This window comes from Oncorhynchus masou, chromosome 18, assembly GCF_036934945.1.
Source record: "Oncorhynchus masou masou isolate Uvic2021 chromosome 18, UVic_Omas_1.1, whole genome shotgun sequence".
Classification (NCBI taxonomy): Eukaryota; Metazoa; Chordata; class Actinopteri; order Salmoniformes; family Salmonidae; genus Oncorhynchus; species Oncorhynchus masou.
The window spans coordinates 56604423-56625995 of NC_088229.1; the positions used below are offsets into that span (position 1 = coordinate 56604423).

General features: G+C 45.9%; 1 protein-coding gene across 1 annotated transcript; it reads left to right on the forward strand.

Annotated features, from left to right (window-relative positions):
- The first annotated feature begins 875 nt into the window (after positions 1 to 875).
- Positions 876 to 9552, forward strand: LOC135559396 (uncharacterized protein DDB_G0271670-like). The gene is made up of 2 exons (XM_064993554.1): positions 876 to 880; positions 8268 to 9552. Exons 1-2 carry the CDS (start codon positions 876 to 878, stop codon positions 9550 to 9552), a joined length of 1290 nt encoding a protein of 429 aa, XP_064849626.1.
- The last annotated feature ends 12021 nt before the right edge of the window (positions 9553 to 21573 follow it).

Genomic DNA, 21573 nt, shown 5'->3' on the forward strand with positions numbered 1-21573 from the left:
TAGGAATGGTAAAGGAGGAAAGGTAAAGGAGAGACGAGGGGAGAGGGGGAAAGGAAAAGACTAGTTTCTGGGTTGTAAGTAAAACCAACAGAGAGGGAGGGGTGGGGGGGTGGGGTCCTGAGGGCCTGGGAAGGAGGGGGGTGTTGCTGGTGTGGTAAAGTTTTTCGGGAAGGCTATTGACATAGACGGTGTAAAAACATGGCAGTAAAAATTTATGACTAGGAAATTCAGAGAAGTGTCAGTAGGCCCCACTTAGCAGGCATAAGAAGGCTTTGACAGTGGGCCGGACCAAGTCCAAGCTCAGGTGGTGGGCTTGGGGGGTCTTTGACAGTGGGCCGGACCAAGTCCAAGCTCAGGTGGTGGGCTTGGGGGGTCTTTGACAGTGGGTTGGACCAAGTCCAGGCTCAGGTGGGGGGCTTGGAGATCTTTGACAGTGGACTGGACCAAGTCCAGACCCGGGTGGGGGGCTTGGGGGGTCTTTGGCATTGGGGGCGACCAAGTCCAGGCCAGGTTCAGGTGATCGTCGTATATCTATTCATGTTTTTTTTTCTATATTATTGATATGTGTAAATTGACCAAATTATATCCCCCCCCGCCCCCCCACCAGAATCTGGTCTGGACTTGGTCCGCCATGATTACAAACACCTGAGTGTGTCCTAACGTTATATGGTGACCTGTAGTGTTTGACATGAAACCCTGATGGAGACAGCTTGCTGTGGAAATGTTGGTAAATAAATGATAGCATTGATTGCATCGGAGCTATTAGTTTGCGGCTTATCGTTTTATTTGAAAGGGCATGGATAAGCTGACAGTGGGGCAAACCAACATGGCAGGAAAGGGGGGGTGGTAATAACAAAAAGTTTGAATTTTGGACCATGGGGTAAAACCATCGTAGACAGGCAGGGGGTGGAACCAATGGGAAGTTGGCACTGGAACTTTGCTACGTTTTGGCAACACACGCACACAGTTTCTCTCACACGCACGCATACGCTTGCACGCACGCACACACACGCACGCACATGACATACTGTATATTGGGAGTTGTTACGTACGCACCAAAGGTGATGGGGAGGTACAGTATGGAAGCATGTTGGCTGCACCCACTGGCTAGTTCCAGGGACGTGACATACCTTGTGCTTCCTCCGCTCGCACACCTGATCAATGGCATGTGCGTGCATGCATGTGTCTCTTTGTGTGTGTGTGTGTGTGTATGTAACTGCCACATCTAAGTAGCCCCCCCCCCCCATATATGCTAGGACATTTGAGTTACAGTCATGCACCTTTGGATCATTCGGATGTCTACTGTAGCTTGAATTTCCGTGCCTTCCTCAGTCCCCTTTCAGCGTATTGGTTTAGATTGTGTGTGCATGGCATGGGCCTTGAGCGTTGGTCGGTAGCCTCCATCTGCCTTGCGCCCATAACAACGATCAGTGTTCTTACTATCAACCTTTCAGAACAAACTCTCCCTTCTCTAACCCCCACCCCCCCCCCCACCCCCTCAGTTCATCTCCCAGTTGCAATGAAGTGGAAGATGAGAAGAGGGAGAGAGAGAAAAAGTGGGGGGAAATGGTGAGTGAATGAGGCTGGGTCTATTGTTTCAGGGTAATTTAACAGGATCAGATCAGACTGGGTCCAGACAGAGACAGCCGAGTGGCAATCAGCTGGGAAATCTCCCCTGTAATTGGCCATCTCTGGAAAGGCCAGCGCCACCGAGCGTGCGTCTCCGAGCGCCACACCGCTAGACGCTTGATTGCTTCGGTCTTCCCTTTACTTTCCTTCACAGATAGCAGCCTGACCAGCTAATCAATCCCAGATCTTTGACAGCTCTCTCAGTCTAATAAATAGAGGACGGCAGAAGCTGTCAGTGAGAGGGAAGAGACAGATTACGCAGTGCCGAAGCAAGTACAGTCAGTTGCAGTGGAGGCTAAACAGACTGTGCTTTCACACACACACGCGCACACACACTTTACCGATTCGATGCTGTCTGTCAGTCACACTAAATGACAGCAAACTCACAAACTAACTGATGCCGTTAGGGTTGCCAGGAAACGATTGTGTTTGCATAGGCGTGTGTGTGTGGGTGTGTGTGTGACAGAGAGAGTAGGAGCAATATTTGTTTTTAAATGCTATCCCACGAAAGAATGCTGCAGCTGGAGGAGTAGAGAGGAGGACAGGAGACTGACAGACTGGCAGGCTCCTACACAGTAAATCAAGGAGATTTGAAATCACAGTGTTAAAAATGTTAGAGTTAAATTGACTCTACTGGAGTTATCTGAACCCTCAACAGAGCAATACGCTCCATGGAGTTAGTGTTGATAACTGGTGCTGATTGGGACTGAGTACTTTTAACTCTACTAAGAGTAATCAGGGAGAAGTCGTGCTATAAATTCACAGACAACACAAAGATTCCTTGATGTCCTTCCAGACAACCCTCTGTCTACCCAAGGACGCCAGAGGACAAAAATCAGTTAACCACCTAACTGAGGAACTCAATTTAACCTTGCACAATACCCCTAGATGTAGTTGCACCCCTAAAAACTAAAAACATTTCTCATAAGAAACTAGCTCCCTGGTATACAGAAAATACCCGAGCTCTGAAGCAAGCTTCCAGAAAATTGGAACGGAAATGGCGCCACACCAAACTGGAAGTTTTCCGACTAGCTTGGAAAGACAGTACCGTGCAGTATCGAAGAGCCCTTACTGCTGCTCGATCATCCTATTTTTCCATTTTGAGGAAAATAAGAACAATCCAAAATTCCTTTTTGATACTGTCGCAAAGCTAACTAAAAAGCAGCATTCCCCAAGAGAGGCTGGCTTTCACTTCAGCAGTAATAAATTCATGAACTTCTTTGAGGAAAAGATCATGATTATTAGAAAGCAAATTACGGACTCCTCTTTAAATCTGCGTATTCCTTCAAATCTCAGTTGTCCTGAGTCTGCACAACTCTGCCAGGACCTAGGATCAAGAGAGACACTCAAGTGTTTTAGTACTATATCTCTTGACACAATGATGAAAATAATCATGGCCTCTAAACCTTCAAGCTGCATACTGGACCCTATTCCAACTAAACTACTGAAAGAGCTGCTTCCTGTGCTTGGCCCTCCTATGTTGAACATAATAAACGGCTCTCTATCCACCGGATGTGTACCAAACTCACTAAAAGAGGCAGTAATAAAGCCTCTCTTGAAAAAGCCAAACCTTGACCCAGAAAATATAAAAAACTATCAGCCTATATCTAATCTTCCATTCCTCTCAAAAATGTTAGAAAAGGCTGTTGCACAGCAACTCACTGCCTTCCTGAAGACAAACAATGTATACAAAATATTTCAGTCTGGTTTTAGACCCCATCATAGCACTGAGACTGCACTTGTGAAGGTGGTAAATTACCTTTTAATGGCATCAGACCGAGGCTCTGCATCTGTCCTCGTGCTCCTAGACCTTAGTGCTGCTTTTGATACCATCGATCACCACATTCTTTTGGAGATATTGGATTGAACCCAAGTTGGTCAACACGGACAAGTTCTGTCCTGGTTTAGATCTTATCTGTCGGAAAGATATTAGTTTGTCTCTGTGAATCAACTGTACATTCGGTGTTCCTCAAGGTTCCGTTTTAGGACCACTATTGTATTCACTATATATTTTACCTCTTGGGGATGTCATTCGAAAACATAATGTTAACTTTCACTGCTATGCAGATGACACACAGCTGTACATTTCAATGAAACATGGTGAAGCCCGAAAATTGCCCTCGCTAGAAGCATGTGTTTCAGACATAAGGAAGTGGATGGCTGCAAACTTTTTTAAAACTCGGACAAAACAGAGATGCTTGTTCTAGGTCCCAATAAACAAAGAGATCTTCTGTTGAATCTGACAATTAATCTTAATGGTTGTACAGTCATCTCAAATAAAACTGTGAAGGACTTCGGCATTACTCTGGACCCTGATCTCTCTTTTGAAGAACATATCAAGACTGTTTCAAGGACAGCTTTTTTCCATCTACGTAACATTGCAAAAATCAGAAACTTTCTGTCAAAAAATGATGCAGAAAAATTAATCCATGCTTTTATCACTTCTAGGTTAGACTACTGCAATGCTCTACTTTCCGGCTACCCGGATAAAGCACTAAGTAAACTTCAGTTAGTGCTAAATACGGCTGCTAGAATCCTGACTAGAACCAAAAAATGTGATCATATTACTCCAGTGCTAGCCTCCCTACACTGGCTTCCTGTCAAGGCAAGGGCTGATTTCAAGGTTTTACTGCTAACCTACAAAGCATTACATGGGCTTGCTCCTACCTATCTCTCTGATTTGGTCCTGCCGTACATACCTACATGTACTCTACGGTCACAAGACGCAGGCCTCCTAATTGTCCCTAGAATTTCTAAGCAAACAGCTGGAGGCAGGCTTTTCTCCTATAGAACTCCATTTTTACTAGGGCTCTTTCGTACCTTCCCTAGGAGGGGTGCGTCACTTGAGTGGGTTGAGTCACTGATGTGATCTTCCTGTCTGGGTTGGCGCCCCCCCTTGAGTTGTGCCGTGGCGGAGATCTTTGTGGGCTATACTCGGCCTTGTCTCAGGGTGGTAAGTTGGTGGTTGTAGATATCCCTCTAATGGTGTGGGGGCTGTGCTTTGGCAAAGTGGGTGGGGTTATATCCTTCCTGTTTGGCCCTGTCCGGGGGTGTCATCGGATTGGGCCACAGTGTCTCCTGACCCCTCCTGTCTCAGCTTCCAGTATTTATGCTGCAGTAGTTTATGTGTCGGGTGGCTAGGGTCAGTTTGTTATATCTGGAGTACTTCTCCTGTCCTATTTGGTGTACTATGTGAATTTAAGTATGCTCTCTCTAATTCTCTCTTTCTTTCTCTCTCTCAGAGGACCTGAGCCCTAGGACCATGCCTCAGGACTACCGGGCATGATGACTCCTTGCTGTCCCCAGTCCACCTGGCTGTGCTGCTGCTCCAGTTTCAACTGTTCTGCCTGTGATTATTATTATTTGACCATGCAGGTCATTTATGAACATTTGAACATCTTGGCCATGTTCTGTTATAATCTCCACCTGGCACAGCCAGAAGAGGACTGGCCACCCCACATAGCCTGGTTCCTCTCTAGGTTTCTTCCTAGGTTTTGGCCTTTCTAGGGAGTTTTTCCTAGCCACCGTGCTTCTACACCTGCATTGCTTGCTGTTTGGGGATTTAGGCTGGGTTTCTGTACAGGTACGAAGGTCTATATAAATACATTTGATTTGAGTTGATTTGAGTTAAATCTGTGACATATCCACCGATGTGGGAGGGGCCTCAGTCATATTTCCCAGCATGCTCTGTTGTAGGTAGATTTTTTAGATTGTTTGTTTCAATATCTGCATTTTCGCTTGTACATTGACTGTTACGTACGCTACACAAAGTCAGAAAAAAATGTCTCTAAACTAATCCAATCTGTAAGCGGTTGGATTTATTTGCCACTGTTAGTGAGATGGCTATTCCAGTTTACATGATGTAGGTAGTCTCAGGCGACAGTATGGTCCTCCCTGCTCTGACATGCAATCTTAATGTAAATTGTGGGCAATGTAAAATTGCTGGACAACACAGCAGAGTTAAATATCAACACTAAAGTTAACAAATACAATTCTTAAAAAACAACTATTTTGCCAGAGTACATTTTTACTCTTTTTAGACTGGGACCAAATGTTATCTGTGCTGAGTAGTTCTCTTTAATTCGAGGAAAATTGACTTGCTGGGTAGCACAATTGGCTTAAAAGTGCATCTCTCTCTCTCTCTCTCTCTCTCTCTCTCTCTCACTCCCTCACTCCCTCAAAGATCTTTCCCTTTCTTTGTCTCCCACCCACCTGCCACCCTATACATCAGGAGCTGTCAGCACTGCCTGCTTCACCTCTCCACACCTCCCTAACACACACACACACACACACACATATGCGCACAAACACTCACACACACTCACCCATTCATAAACACTGGCAGTCTCTAAGACTCCAGTCCCCATCAGTATTCCATGCAGTGATGTCATGGCATGTCTCTCCATGCCAATGCCGGAGAATGGGGCAGCATTCCCAATGAGCATTCCCAAAAGAGTTCTCAAAGGGAGTAGAATGAAGTTGCCCCGAAAGGCACCGATCCATCAGTTTTCTGCTATTGACGGCAATGGTTTAACGTTAGGATTCAGGGGTGGGTAGGCTGATCCTAGATCTGTGCCCGAGGGAAAGCATATATACTCTACACTCCTAATTGGGAATGTGTCATCCCTCCCCTAATACCTTATCAACAAAACTCATAGACACTTTAACCTACTTACGGTATATCTGCTGAGGAAATTAACACAATTCATTCATTACATCTCAAACCATCAAATAGCAGATGAGTTCGCCCAGAGCAAAGCACAGCAATGACCCAATAAGCAACTGTACGAATGGAAATTGGGTTCAAGTTGAACGCTTAGAGGCCATCATTATTCATGACAATTTAATCCATCAACTTTAATTTACTAACCACGAGATAAAAGAACCTAGAGACTCAACAAATGTGTTGTGTGCCTGTGTGTGTTGATTGCACGCTTGTTTTTGTCCCACTATCCTTCATTTACTTTAATGTATGCTTGCGCTGCCCTGGCAGCTTTCATCATAAAACTTAGACTACAAATAGGCGAGCGCTCCAGAAATGGAAAAAAGGGTATGTGAAAACTCACCATCCACATAATTGGGGGGAAAGACTAAATGATACCTGCCAACACACGGCTCCCAGTAAGCAATGGGCCCGGCGATGGTGGCCACGGCGACATATGACTCATTGTTTCCAGCCCTCTTTCATATATATGTCGCACTAGGAGGAGACGACAGACACAGCAGGTTTAGGTCTGTGTCATAAATGGCACCCTATTCCGGGCCCAGGTCAAAAGTAGGGTACTATAGGGAACAGGCTGCCATTTGGGACACAAACTAAGAGCTTAGAAGCTACACTTAGTGAGCTACTCTGTTCTCTCCTCCATCATCCCTCGCTAGTCCACTCATCCCTCCGCTGTCTCTCTCGAGCTGTCTATCTATCAGTCTCTCTCTCTCTGCTGGTCCAGTATGCTGATGAGGGGTTGGTGCTGAGTTGTCACTAGACTCTCTGCTAGTTGTTGACTGATTTATGCTGATAGTTAGGAGCCTGTCCTACTGTTGTGTCTCCCTGTCTCTCTCTCTCTTCTTCCTCATCCTTCTCCCTGTCTCTTTCACACCGTGTTGCCCTTTCCCTTTCTGTCCTTAAAGGGGCAATTTGCAGTAGCTACATCCATTTTTGGACTGATAAATGAATGATATTTACCCATTGATATGCCCGACAATATAACTTCTAAATGCCTCATGAGCTTACTTCAACTGTCGCACCCCATCAGTATTCAAAATATGAGCTTATTTACTCCAAAGTGTGTAAACAATGTAAATGTAAACAAACCTAAAAACATGATTTAAAATAATATATTTTTATGTCAAGGATGGTCAGTCCATGCATATAGAGCTCTGTCTATGAATTTGAGTGGTTACATTTCTCCAGCCCCATCCCTCAGCTTCTTAGCGAAACAGTGTTGGGGAGATCGCTTTGTTATCATTTCAACTGCCTCCTTGTTTCTCTTTCTTCTTAATTTCTCCCTCCCTCCCTCCCTCCCTAGTCTGTCCCTCCCACAAAGGGTGGTGAGGTGTGTATAGTGCAGCCAGACAGCCAGAGCGACCCCAGGCTTGGATATGTGACAGAGAGGTACACACTCCAACAAGAATTACTCCAACAAGTGTGTCTCAGTGTGTGTGTGTGTGTGTGTGTGTGTGTGTGTGTGTGTGTGTGTGTGTGTGTGTGTGTGTGTCTGTATGGGTCTGTGTGTGTGTAATGATGCATGCGTCCCCAGTGACAGGCCCTCTTCGTGCATCAGGGGTATTACAGTAGGAGTGTGTTGTTAGTACGAGAGATGGAGGAGGAAAGGAGGCCTGCCCTTCTAAATATGCATCTTAATGGATGCTCTGTTCCCACCATTCACAGTGAATGAGAGAGAGAGAGAGAGAGAGAGAGAGAGAGAGAGAGAGAGAGGCCTACAGAGGACTGAGGGGAGGTGGGGGGCGGAGGCCATGTTTTTGGGGGCAGGATCTCCAGGGGGTAGTGAGGATAGACGCAGAGAGGGAGAGCCGACAAGAGGTAAGACTAGTGAATAGTGGAAGAACATCCACAAGAGAGTGGCTGTGTACGCATTGATTTACCACCCTACCCCTACTCCTTACCCCAATTCCTCCAGGCCCTCCAGCACCCATTCCCTTGCCAGTGACTACACTCACTTTATCTCCCACACACACAAACACACCCCCTGGGCCCCCTTCAGCAGCAGCAGTAGTGAGGGCAGTAGCAGCAGAAACAGCAGTAGTAGTGAGGGCAGCAGGAGCAATAGTAGTGAGGGCAGCAGGAGCAGTAGTAGTGAGGGCAGCAGGAGCAGTAGTAGTGAGGGCAGCAAGAGCAGTAGTAATGAGGGCAGCAAGAGCAGTAGTAATGAGGGCAGCAGGTGCAGCAGTAGTAGTGAGGGCAGCAGTAGTAGTGAGGGCAGCAGTAGTAGTGAGGGCAGCAGGTGCAGCAGTAGTATTGAGGGCATCAGTAGCAGCAGTAGTATTGAGGGCATCAGTAGCAGCAGTAGTATTGAGGGCATCAGTAGCAGCAGTAGTATTGAGGGCAGCAGAAGCAGCAGTAGTATTGAGGGCAGCAGAAGCAGCAGTAGTATTGAGGGCATCAGTAGCAGCAGTAGTATTGAGGGCATCAGTAGTATTGAGGGCATCAGTAGCAGCAGTAGTATTGAGGGCATCAGTAGCAGCAGTAGTATTGAGGGCAGCAGAAGCAGCAGTAGTATTGAGGGCAGCAGAAGCAGCAGTAGTAGTGAGGGCAGCAGGTGCAGCAGTAGTATTGAGGGCATCAGTAGCAGCAATAGTATTGCGGGCATCAGTAGCAGCAGTAGTATTGAGGGCATCAGTAGCAGCAGTAGTATTGAGGGCATCAGTAGCAGCAGTAGTAGTGAGGGCAGCAGTAGCAGCAGTAGTATTGAGGGCAGCAGAAGCAGCAGTAGTATTGAGGGCATCAGTAGCAGCAGTAGTATTGAGGGCAGCAGAAGCAGCAGTAGTAATGAGGGCAGCAGCAGTATTGAGGGCAGCAGGTGCAGCAGTAGCAGCAGTAGTATTGAGGGCAGCAGTAGTATTGAGGGTAGCAGGTGCAGCAGTAGTAGTGAGAGCAGCAGTAGCAGCAGTAGTATTGAGGGCAGCAGTAGTAGCAGTAGTATTGAGGGCAGCAGTAGTAGTGAGGGCAGCAGTAGCAGCAGTAGTAGTGAGGGCAGCAGTAGTAGTGAGGGCAGCAGGTGCAGGGGCAGCAGTAGTAGTGAGAGCAGCAGTAGTAGTGAGGGAAGCAGTAGTATTGAGGGCAGCAGTAGTAGTGAGGGCAGCAGTAGTAGTGAGGGCAGCAGTAGCAGTAGTAGTGAGGGCAGCAGTAGCAGGGGCAGCAGTAGTAGTGAGGGCAGCAGGTGCAAGCAGCAGTTGCAGCAGTAGTATTGAGGGCAGCAGCAGAGCAGCAGTAGTAGTGAGGGCAGCAGTAGTAGTGAGGGCAGCAGTAGTAGCGAGGGCAGCAGTAGTAGAGGGCAGCAGTAGCAGAGGGCAGCAGTTGTAGTGAGGGAAGCAGTAGCAGGGGCAGCAGTAGTAGTGAGGGCAGCAGTAGTAGTGAGGGCAGCAGTAGCAGGGGCAGCAGTAGTAGTGAGGGCAGCAGTAGTAGTGAGGGAAGCAGTAGCAGGGGCAGCAGTAGTAGTGAGGGCAGCAGTAGCAGGGGCAGCAGTAGTAGTGAGGGCAGCAGGAGGGCAGCAGTTGTAGTGAGGGCAGCAGTAGCAGGGGCAGCAGTAGTAGTGAGGGAAGCAGTAGCAGGGGCAGCAGTAGTAGTGAGGGCAGCAGTAGTAGTGAGGGCAGCAGTAGTAGCGAGGGCAGCAGTAGTAGAGGGCAGCAGTAGCAGAGGGCAGCAGTAGTAGTGAGGGCAGCAGGTGCAGCAGTAGTAGTAGCAGCAGTAGTATTGAGGGCAGCAGTAGAGCAGCAGTAGTAGTGAGGGCAGTAGTAGTGAGGGCAGCAGTAGCAGGGGCAGCAGTAGTAGTGAGGGCAGCAGTAGCAGGGGCAGCAGTAGTAGTGAGGGCAGCAGCAGCAGTAGTAGTGGTGAGGGCAGAAGCAGCAGTAGTAGTGAGGGCAGAAGCAGCAGTAGCAGTAAGGGCAGAAGCAGCAGTAGTAGTGAGGGCAGAAGCAGCAGTAGTAGTGAGTGGAGAAGCAGCAGTAGTAGTGAGGGCGGAAGCAGCAGTAGTAGTGAGGGGGCAGGAGCAGTAGTAGTGAGGGCAGCAGTAGCAGGGGCAGCAGTAGTAGTGAGGGCGGAAGCAGCAGTAGTAGTGAGGGCGGAAGAAGCAGTAGTAGTGAGGGCGGAAGCAGCAGTAGTAGTGAGGGCGGAAGCAGCAGTAGTAGTGAGGGTGGAAGCAGCAGTAGTAGTGAGGGCAGAAGCAGCAGTAGTAGTGAGGGCGGAAGCAGCAAAAGTAATGAGCAGAAGCAGTAGTAGTAGTGAGGGCAGAAACAGCAGTAGTAGTGAGGGCAGAAGCAGCAGTAGTAGTGAGGGCGGAAGCAGCAGTAGTAGTGAGGGTGGAAGCAGCAGTAGTAGTGAGGGCAGAAGCAGCAGTAGTAGTGAGGGCAGAAGCAGCAGTAGTAGTGAGGGCGGAAGCAGCAGTAGTAGTGAGGGTGGAAGCAGCAGTAGTAGTGAGGGCGGAAGCAGCAGTAGTAGTGAGGGAAGCAGCAGTAGTAGTGAGGGCGGAAGCAGCAGTAGTAGTGAGGGCAGTAATAGTGAGGGCAGAAGCAGCAGTAGTAGTGAGGGCGGAAGCAGTAGTAGTAGTGAGGGCAGAAGCAGCAGTAGTAGTGAGGGCGGAAGCAGCAGTAGTAGTGAGGGTGGAAGCAGCAGTAGTAGTGAGGGCAAGCAAAAGTAAGCAGCAGAAGCAGCAGTAGTAGTGAGGGCAGAAGCAGTAGTAGTAGTGAGGGCAGAAGCAGCAGTAGTAGTGAGGGCGCAGAAAAGTAGTAGTAGGGCAGAAGCAGCAGTAGTAGTGAGGGCAGAAGCAGCAGTAGTAGTGAGGGCGGAAGCAGCAGTAGTAGTGAGGGTGGAAGCAGCAGTAGTAGTGAGGGTGGAAGCAGCAGTAGTAGTGAGGGCGGAAGCAGCAGTAGTAGTGAGGGCGGAAGCAGCAGTAGTAGTGAGGGCGGAAGCAGCAGTAGTAGTGAGGGCAGAAGCAGCAGTAGTAGTGAGGGCAACAAAATTAAGCAGCAGAAGCAGCAGTAGTAGTGAGGGCAGAAGCAGTAGTAGTAGTGAGGGCGGAAGCAGCAGTAGTAGTGAGGGCGGAAGCAGCAGTAGTAGTGAGGGCAACAAAATTAAGCAGCAGAAGCAGCAGTAGTAGTGAGGGCAGAAGCAGTAGTAGTAGTGAGGGCGGAAGCAGCAGTAGTAGTGAGGGCGGAAGCAGCAGTAGTAGTGAGGGTGGAAGCAGCAGTAGTAGTGAGGGCGGAAGCAGCAGTAGTAGTGAGTGAGGGCAGAAGCAGCAGTAGTAGTGAGGGCAGAAAAGCAAGTAGTAGTGAGGGCAGAAGCAGTAGTAGTAGTGAGGGCGGAAGCAGCAGTAGTAGTGAGGGCGGAAGCAGCAGTAGTAGTGAGGCAGAAGCAGCAGTAGTAGTGAGGGCAGAAGCAGTAGTAGTAGTGAGGGCAACAAAGTTAAGGCAGAAGCAGCAGTAGTAGTGAGGGCAGAAGCAGCAGTAGTAGTGAGGGCGGAAGCAGCAGTAGTAGTGAGGGCGGAAGCAGCAGTAGTAGTGAGGGCAACAAAATTAAGCAGCAGAAGCAGCAGTAGTAGTGAGGGCAGAAGCAGTAGTAGTAGTGAGGGCGGAAGCAGCAGTAGTAGTGAGGGCGGAAGCAGCAGTAGTAGTGAGGGCGGAGAAGCAGCAGTAGTAGTGAGGGCAGAAGCAGTAGTAGTAGTGAGGGCAGAAGCAGCAGTAGTAGTGAGGGCAACAAAATTAAGCAGAAGTAGTGTGAGGGCAGAAGCAGCAGTAGTAGTGAGGGCGGAAGCAGCAGTAGTAGTGAGGGCAGAAGCAGCAGTAGTAGTGAGGGCGGAAGCAGCAGTAGTAGTGAGGGCGGAAGCAGCAGTAGTAGTGAGGGTGGAAGCAGCAGTAGTAGTGAGGGCAGAAGCAGCAGTAGTAGTGAGGGCGGAAGCAGCAGTAGTAGTGAGGGCGGAAGCAGCAGTAGTAGTGAGGGTGGAAGCAGCAGTAGTAGTGAGGGTGGAAGCAGCAGTAGTAGTGAGGGCAGAAGCAGCAGTAGTAGTGAGGGCGGAAGCAGCAGTAGTAGTGAGGGCAGAAGCAGCAGTAGTAGTGAGGGCAGAAGCAGTAGTAGTAGTGAGGGCGGAAGCAGCAGTAGTAGTGAGGGCGGAAGCAGCAGTAGTAGTGAGGGCGGAAGCAGCAGTAGTAGTAGTGAGGGCAGAAGCAGTAGTAGTCGTGAGGGTGGAAGCAGCAGTAGTAGTGAGGGCGGAAGCAGTAGTAGTAGTGAGGGCGGAAACAGCAGTAGTAGTGTGAGGGCAAAGCAGTAGTAGTGAGGGCAGAAGCAGCAGTAGTAGTGAGGGCGAAGCAGCAGTAGTAGTGAGGGCAACAAAATTAAGCAGCAGAAGCAGCAGTAGTAGTGAGGGCAGAAGCAGTAGTAGTAGTGAGGGCGGAAGCAGCAGTAGTAGTGAGGGCAGAAGCAGCAGTAGTAGTGAGGGCAGAAGCAGCAGTAGTAGTGAGGGCGGAAGCAGCAGTAGTAGTAGTGAGGGCAGAAGCAGTAGTAGTCGTGAGGGTGGAAGCAGCAGTAGTAGTGAGGGCGGAAGCAGCAGTAGTAGTGAGGGCGGAAGCAGCAGTAGTAGTGAGGGCGGAAGCAGCAGTAGTAGTGAGGGTGGAAGCAGCAGTAGTAGTGAGGGTGGAAGCAGCAGTAGTAGTGAGGGCGGAAGCAGCAGTAGTAGTGAGGGCAGAAGCAGCAGTAGTAGTGAGCGGAACAAAGTAGTAGTGAGGGCAGAAGCAGCAGTAGTAGTGAGGGCAGAAGCAGTAGTAGTAGTGAGGCGGAAGCAGCAGTAGTAGTGAGGGCGGAAGCAGCAGTAGTAGTGAGGGTGGAAGCAGCAGTAGTAGTGAGGGTGGAAGCAGTAGTAGTAGTGAGGGCAGAAGCAGCAGTAGTAGTGAGGGCAGAAGCAGCAGTAGTAGTGAGGGCGGAAGCAGCAGTAGTAGTGAGGGGAAGCAGCAGTAGTAGCGAGGGCAGAAGCAGTAGTAGTGAGGGCAGCAGTAGTAGTGAGGGCAGAAGCAGCAGTAGTAGTGAGGGCAGAAGCAGCAGTAGTAGTGAGGGCAACAAAATTAAGCAGCAGAAGCAGCAGTAGTAGTGAGGGCTGAAGCAGTAGTAGTAGTGAGGGCGGAAGCAGCAGTAGTAGTGAGGGCTGAAGCAGCAGTAGTAGTGAGGGCGGAAGCAGCAGTAGTAGTGAGGGCTGAAGCAGCAGTAGTAGTGAGGGCGGAAGCAGCAGTAGTAGTAGTGAGGGTGGAAGCAGCAGTAGTAGTGAGGGCGGAAGCAGCAGTAGTAGTGAGGGCAGAAGCAGCAGTAGTAGTGAGGGCGGAATCAGCAGTAGTAGTAGTGAGGGCAGAAGCAGTAGTAGTAGTGAGGGCGGAAGCAGCAGTAGTAGTGAGGGCGGAAGCAGCAGTAGTAGTGAGGGCAGAAGCAGCAGTAGTAGTGAGGGCGGAAGCAGCAGTAGTAGTGAGGGCAACAAAATTAAGCAGCAGAAGCAGCAGTAGTAGTGAGGGCAGAAGCAGTAGTAGTAGTGAGGGCGGAAGCAGCAGTAGTAGTGAGGGCTGAAGCAGCAGTAGTAGTGAGGGCTGAAGCAGCAGTAGTAGTAGTGAGGGTGGAAGCAGCAGTAGTAGTGAGGGCAACAAAAGCAAGCAGCAGAAGCAGCAGTAGTAGTGAGGGCAGCAGAAGCAGGCAGCAGTAGCAGCAGTAGTAGTGAGGGCAGCAGGAGCAGGCAGCAGTAGCAGCAGTAGTAGTGAGGGAGCAGGAGCAGGCAGCAGTAGCAGCAGTAGTAGTGAGGGAGCAGGAGCAGGCAGCAGTAGTAGTGAGGGCAGCAGCAGTAGTAGCAATAGTAGTGAGGGCAGCAGGAGCAAGCAGCAGTAGCAGCAGTGACTGTTTGTCACTTAATGAAGGCCTGCATTCTTTGGGCCCAGGAGCTGGGTGCCTGCCAGTCCTCCGGCCACTGAGTGCCATTTTATTAAGAACAAAATGGACCCTATGAAAGGAGCAAAGCCTGGACCTGCACAGGTCTGAGCCAGGGAAAAAACAAACAAGGCTGCCACCTTAAAGAGACAGGAGCCACCTTAAAGACATTGAAGTTACTTTTAGTATATAGGTGCCATCTTAAAGACATAGGGTCTACCATTACTAGACAGGAGTCCCTTTAAAGACACAGGCGCTACCTAAAGATACAGTACTAATTTTTTGAAAATAGCAACCATCTTCCCAAACGTCCTCCCGCTTGCTATTTTCCGCCTTCCCTACGCCCATGGCTATAAATTCCTACAACCAGCGGGCGAATGGAGTTTGCCATTCAAGATGTGATTTTGCATCTCTGGCGGGTAGCCTCCACTCATAAGACTGCTATGAGCCCTAGGCAAGCCATCTAGCCATGAGTTCATTTAAAAAGACAATAGCAAGGAATTTCTCTCATCTCAAATTCAGCCTGCCACCTTCCAGCTAAACACAGCCAGCCGGAGGCTGCAGGCTTTTTTTGTTGTTTCTATAAATACCTGACATTTGTTGTGATTTTGATTTGATTTATTTGCTCATTTAAAAACACAACACAACCACACATGTGGACATAATGCATTTACAGTCATTTAGTATGACCCCAAAAACACACTGAATCATTTACAGTTTAAGTAGGTTAAAGGGAAACTTCACCATTTCCAACGTCATTCATCCTCACCAGCACCACCCCAACATGGTGAAAATGGTGGATTTCTATGTTTGTAGTAAAAAATACATTGGAAGATAAGTGTTTCCAATGACATCACTGGTGTGTATTGTGTGATTTTGAGCAATTGTGAGTAGGCAATGCCTACTAATTGTCTACTAATTGGTTGATGATGTCGTTTATCTTGATCTATTTTACCACAAAACATAGAACCGTGCATTTTCACATACAGTTGAAGTCGGAAGTTTACACACACTTGGTTGGAGTCATTAAAACTCGTTTTTCAACCACTCCACAAATTTCTTGTTAACAAACTATAGTTTTGGCAAGTCGGTTAGGACATCTAATTTGTGCATGACATAAGTCATATTTCCAACAATTGTTTACAGACAGAATATTTCACTTATAATTTACTGTATCACAAATCCATTGGGTCAGAAGTTTACATCCACTGAATTGACTGTGCCTTTAAACAGCTTGGAAAATTCCAGAAAATGATGTCATGGCTTTAGAAGCTTCTGATTGACTAATTTACATAATTTGAGTCACTTAGAGGTGTGGATGTATTTCAAGGCCAAACTTCAGACTCAGTGCCTCTTTTCTTGACATCATGGGAAAATCAACAGAAAAGATCTCAGATTTTTGTAAAAAAACAAAAATTAGATCTCCACAAGTCTGGTTCATCCAAACTCCTGAAGGTACCACGTTCATCTGTACAAACAATAGTACGCAAGTATAAACACCATGGGACCATATCCGCTCAGGAAGGAGACGCGTTCTGTCTCCTAGAGATGAACCTACTTTGGTGCCAAAAGTGCAAATCAATCCGAGAACAGCAGCAAAGGACCTTGTGAAGATGCTGGAGGAAACAGGTACAAAATTATCTATATCCACAGTAAAAAAGAGTCCTATATCGACATAACCTGAAAGGCCGCTCAGCAAGGAAGAAGCCACTGCTCTAAAACCGCCATAAAAAAGACAGAATACGGTTTGCAACTGTACATGGGGACAAAGATCATACTTTTTGGAGAAATGTCCTCTCGTCTGATGAAACAAAAGTAGAACTGTTTGACCATAATGACCATCGTTAGGTTTGGAGGAAAAAGGGGAGGCTTGCAAGCCAAAGAGCACCATCCCAACCGTGAAGCACGGGGGTGGCAGCATAATGTTGTGGGGGTGCTTTGCTGCAAGAGGGACTGGTGCACTTCACAAAATAGATGGCATCATGAGGCGGAATATTACGTTGATATTTTGAAGCAACATCTCAAGACATCAGTCAGGAAGTTAATGCTTGGTTGCAAATCGGTCTTCCAAATGGACAATGACCCCAAGCACACTTCCAAAGTTGTGGCAAAAGGACAACAAGGTCAAGGTATTGGAGTGGCCATCACAAATCCCTGACCTCAATCCTAAAGAAAATTTGTGGGCAGAACTGAAAAAGCGTGTGCGAGCAAGGAAGCCTACAAACCTGACTCCGTTACCCCAGCTCTGTCACGAGGAATGTGCCAGAATTCACCCAACTTATTGTGGGAAGCTTGTGGAAGGCTACCTAAAATGTTTGAACCAAGTTAAACAATTTAAAGGCAATGCTACCAAATACTAATTGAGTGTTTGTAAACTTCTGACCCACTGGGAATGTGATGAAAGAAATAAAAGATGAAATAAATAATTCTCTCTACTATTATTCTGACATTTCACATTCTTAAAATAAAGTGGTGATCCTAACTGACCTAAGACGGGGAATTTTTACTAGTATTAAATGTCAGGAATAGTGAAAAACTGAGTTTAAATGTACTTGGCTTAGGTGTATGTAAACTTCCGACTTCAGCTGTATGTTGATGTTGGGTGGTGCTGGAGATGATGAATATGAAGTAGAACATTTTATACCCATTTAATTATATTGATTATGCCGCAAAAGAGCCTACATTTTTGCTATTGATTTAATATAGGCTACTACATATTTGAGACAATAAAAATGGTTCCTTTCTAGCATTAAATGCCACTCCCTAAACCACCTCACGAAAAGTGTTGATCACTATGTACAGTAGGAGGGGGCACCTCTTAAAGCCCACAGAAGAAGCCGGAAAGCCTCAACAGGAATTTATCTTTGTTACCATCCTCCATCGAGTTTTAAACCAGTCTTTCATACTTGATAGCTAGTAGCTTTTGGGAAAGAACACTTGAATACATTTTATTTATTACCACCGAACGTTTGGAAATACCGAACAATAATATATATGTGGCACCCATTCTGTTGATACACACTACTGATCAAAGGTTTAATAACACCTTCTCATTGAAGTGTTTTTCTTTATGTTTTACTATTTTCTGCATTGTAGAATAATAGTGAAGACATCCAAACTATGAAATAACACATATGGAATCATGTAGTAACCAAAAATGTGTAAGTATTGTTTATATTTGAGATTCTTCAAAGTAACCACCCTTTTTCTTGATGACAGCTTTGCACACTCTTGGCATTATCTCAACCAGCTACACCGGGAATGCTTTTCCAACAGTCTTGAAGGAGTTCCCACATATGCTGAGTACTTGTTTGCTGCTTTTCCTTCCCTCTGCGGTCCAACTCATCCCAAACCATCTCACTGTATATAGACTTTCTTTTTTCTATTGTGTTATTGACTGTACGCTTGTTAATTCCATGTAACTCTCTGTTGTTGTTTCTGTCGCACAGCTTTGCTTTATCTTGGCCAGGTCGCAGTTGTAAATGAGAACATGTTCTCAACTAGCTTATCTGGTTAAATTAAGGTGAAAAAAAAATTAAAAAATAATAATAATAATTGGTTGAGCTCTGGGAATTGTGGAGGCCAGGTCATCTGATGCAGCACTCCATCACTCTCCTTCTTGGTCAAAAAGCCCTTACACAGCCTGGAGGTGTGTTGGGTCATTGTCCTGTTGAAAAACAAATTATAGTCCTAAGCCCAAACCAGATGGAATGGTGTATCGCTGCAGAATGCTGAAGTAGCCATGTTGAGTAAGTGTGCCTTGAATTCTAAATAAATTACAGACAGTGTCAGCAGAAAAGGACCCCCACACCATAACACCTCCTCCTCCATGCTTTACGGTGGGAAATGCACATGGCTTTGCGGTGGGAAATACACATGCAGTGATCATCCGTTCACCCACACCATGTCTCAAAAAGATACGGCGGTTGGAACCAAAATTCTCAAATTTGGACTCCAGATCAAAGGACCCCCACTGATCCACTGGTCTAATGTCCATTGCTCATGTTTCTTGGCCCAAGCTAGTTTCTTCTTCTTATTGGTGTCATTTAGTGGTGGTTTCTTTGCAGAAATTCGACCATGAAGGCCTGATTTACTCAGTCTCCTCTGAACAGTTGATGTTGAGATGTGTCAGTTACTTGAACTCTGTGAAGCATTTATTTGGACTGCAATTTCTGAGGCTGGTAACTCTAATGAACTTGTCCTCTGCAGAAGAGGTAACTCAGGGACTTCCATTCCTGTGGTGGTCCTCGTGAGAGCCAGTTTCATAGCACTTGCTGGTTTTTGGGACTGCACTTGAAGAAACTTTCAAAGTTCTTGAAATTTTCCAGATCGACTGACCTACATTTTTTAAATTGTACCTTTATTTAACAAATTCTTATTTTCAATGACGACCTAGGAACAGTGGGTTAACTGCCTTGTTCAGGGGCAGAACGACAGATTTTTACCTTGTCAGCTCAGGGATTCGATCTTGCAACCTATAAGTCCAACGCTCTAACCACTAGGCTACCTGCCGCCCCAGGTAGCCTAGTCTTAAAGTAATGTTTTAAAGTAATGACGGACTGTTGTTTCTCTTTGCTTATTTGAGCTGTTCTTGCCACAATATGGACTTGGTCTTTTACCAAATAGGGCTATCTTCTGTATACCTCTCCTACCTTGTCACAACACAACTGATTGGCTCAAACACATTAAATTAAATTTTAAGACGGCACACCTGTTAATTGAAATGCATGGGGACTACCTCAAGAAGCTGGTTGAGAGAATACCAAAGGTGTGCAAAGCTGTCATTAAGGCAAAGGGTGGCTATTTGAAGTATCTCAAATATAAACTATATTTTGATTTGTTTAACACTTTTTTGGTTACTACATGTGTTATTTCATAGTTTTGATGTCTTCACTATTATTCTACAATGTAGAAAATAGTAATAAAATAAAAACTCTTGAATTAGTAGGTGTTTTAAAACGTTTGACCGGTAGTGTAGATAGATTACCTTACCTGAATTTAGCTAGCCTGGATTTTGAATTGTGTATGGAGTGGCTCATTTGTGAAATACAATAGACCTAGTTAACGAGCTAAATTAGCTCGCTATTATTTTTATTTATATAAACCAATGCGCTTACATTTGTTTCATTTTTAGATTTCACATCTGTTCATGCACCAGATTGGAATGAAAGGCTTGTTTGCTCAAGTAAGTAAAGTTACTGCTTTCCTTCATGCGGGAGTAGTTTTACTTGTGTTGCGTTAACGTCAACGAGGACAATAACTCAAGCAAGCTTGCTAGTTAACTTCACCTGGCTAGCTTGCTAATGCTAGCTAGCTAGCTAGAAACGTAAACTTGACTGTTGTTAGCTAAATAATGGTAAATACTGTTAAATTGGCTAGTTTGCTATCAGATTGTGTCCTTGCTAGCCGTGTTACTTAGCTATCTTCCTAAAGTTAAATTGTTTTCCTAGCTAACAACATTGACTAACATTACATGTAGCTACATTCAGAGGAGAAAAAAAGCCCCTTTTATATAGCTAGCCAATCTGGTTTGTCTTTCCATTTGGGCAATAACCAGTCCCAGCATCGTATTTAGTAGAATACCATGTGGATGTGCTAGCCATGGAGGTATGTAACGTTACATTCACTTAGGCAGGATGAGACTTTGCCTATCTGTTCTTTCTTGCACAATATTTACTTAATTTCAATGTAACATTATTGTTTAAAATTACTACTGCACTCTACCACACTCTACCACACACTTACCATTTACTCATATTCTGTACACATTGAAATCAGTTTATTCTACTGGAACCATGCAATAGTTATGTCACCTTACTGAGCTACTAATGTATTGTATATACGTTCATATAATTATATGATGCAACTGCACTGTAATTATCCCACTCACTATGCACATGGGCAAACAAAGCTTCTATATCCCTATAGGATATCTCTTTTAATCTTATTTTTGTTTACATCTTATTTCCTTTTAGCTACGTGCCTCTTGTACTTGATTTAGTTTATTTAGTCTTTTTATAAGTATGTTATATATTTATGTCACTAATTTGATTGCTTTCCTATGTTACTTATTTGATTACTATGTCACTTGAGAAGCCTGCAAGTCCATGACATTTGATTTGACTGGATTTGATTTGTCGTAACCAGTGGATCCAGGTGACCAGGACTGATATATTTTGCACACAATCATTTACAATGCTTTTCCACAAACCTTTTACAAATAGACATGGCATCCAATTGACCTTAAATAAAAAAAAAACTATAAATACAAAATAAGTGGCTACAGGGATGAAAAAGCATCTTGCCTCTGACTGGCAGCCGTAGTGTCGCCGGGCAGGAGAAGAGCGGTTGGGCTGTGTAAGGAAACGGCAGTCGCTTGACAAAGCGGCATATCGCAGGCGCCCCGTGAATGAGGAGATTGGCAAAAAAAATCTGTTGCACAGTGCGGGACCACTCGAGGGATGCCAGCCTCCTGCTCATTGCTAACTGGGTTAAATACATTGGCGCTACAATTACTATACAGGAGTCACTTTAACATTTTACTGCACCGGGCCAAATCAGGGTTACACAGAGTGATTCTTGGTAGTCAAATCTATTTTGAAACAAAAGTATAGACCTGGGCTTAAAAAAGAAGACACCTGTACCATGAGTTGAAATGTATTCAATTTTGAGTTTGCATGCCAATATTACACTTTATATACATCACAGAGGAATGAAATAACCAAACTGTTTGGAATAGAAACACCATCTTTTCATAATGTTTTAAAGAATAAATCTTTATTAATGATGCTGAAACTGAAAAATATTAATAACATTCCACCCATGAGGCCAAAGAGGTCGCTTTTGGTCATTGACTGCTGGATAGGGTTACAGACATAGGAGCTACCGTACCTTAAAGACCTGTAATATCCTGCTAGGATATATTATGTTCTGTGTGATTACGTCTAGCCTATCACATGCTGCATCATTTGCATAAAGGTCACGGAGGTTTACGTCAAGCGCACATTCGTCCCTTTTGGATCATCAAGATGGAAAAATAAATAAGTCAATATTTGTTGTCATTCCCTTTAATTTAATTAGACACTAAGAGTGACAGTCAAGTCATTGTGCGTTCCAACACCGAGCAGGGATTGGGATTAATACAATTTACCTGAGAGAGGACGAGATGTATTTAACATGTGGACACAAACGCAGATGCAAAAGGTACTGAAAATGTATTATGACAAGTATGAGGTATACGCCATTCCCAATGCAAACCCGTTTTTTGCTTGATACAAGTTTCAAGAAAAGCTACAAGGTGTTAGCGAGTCCGTCAA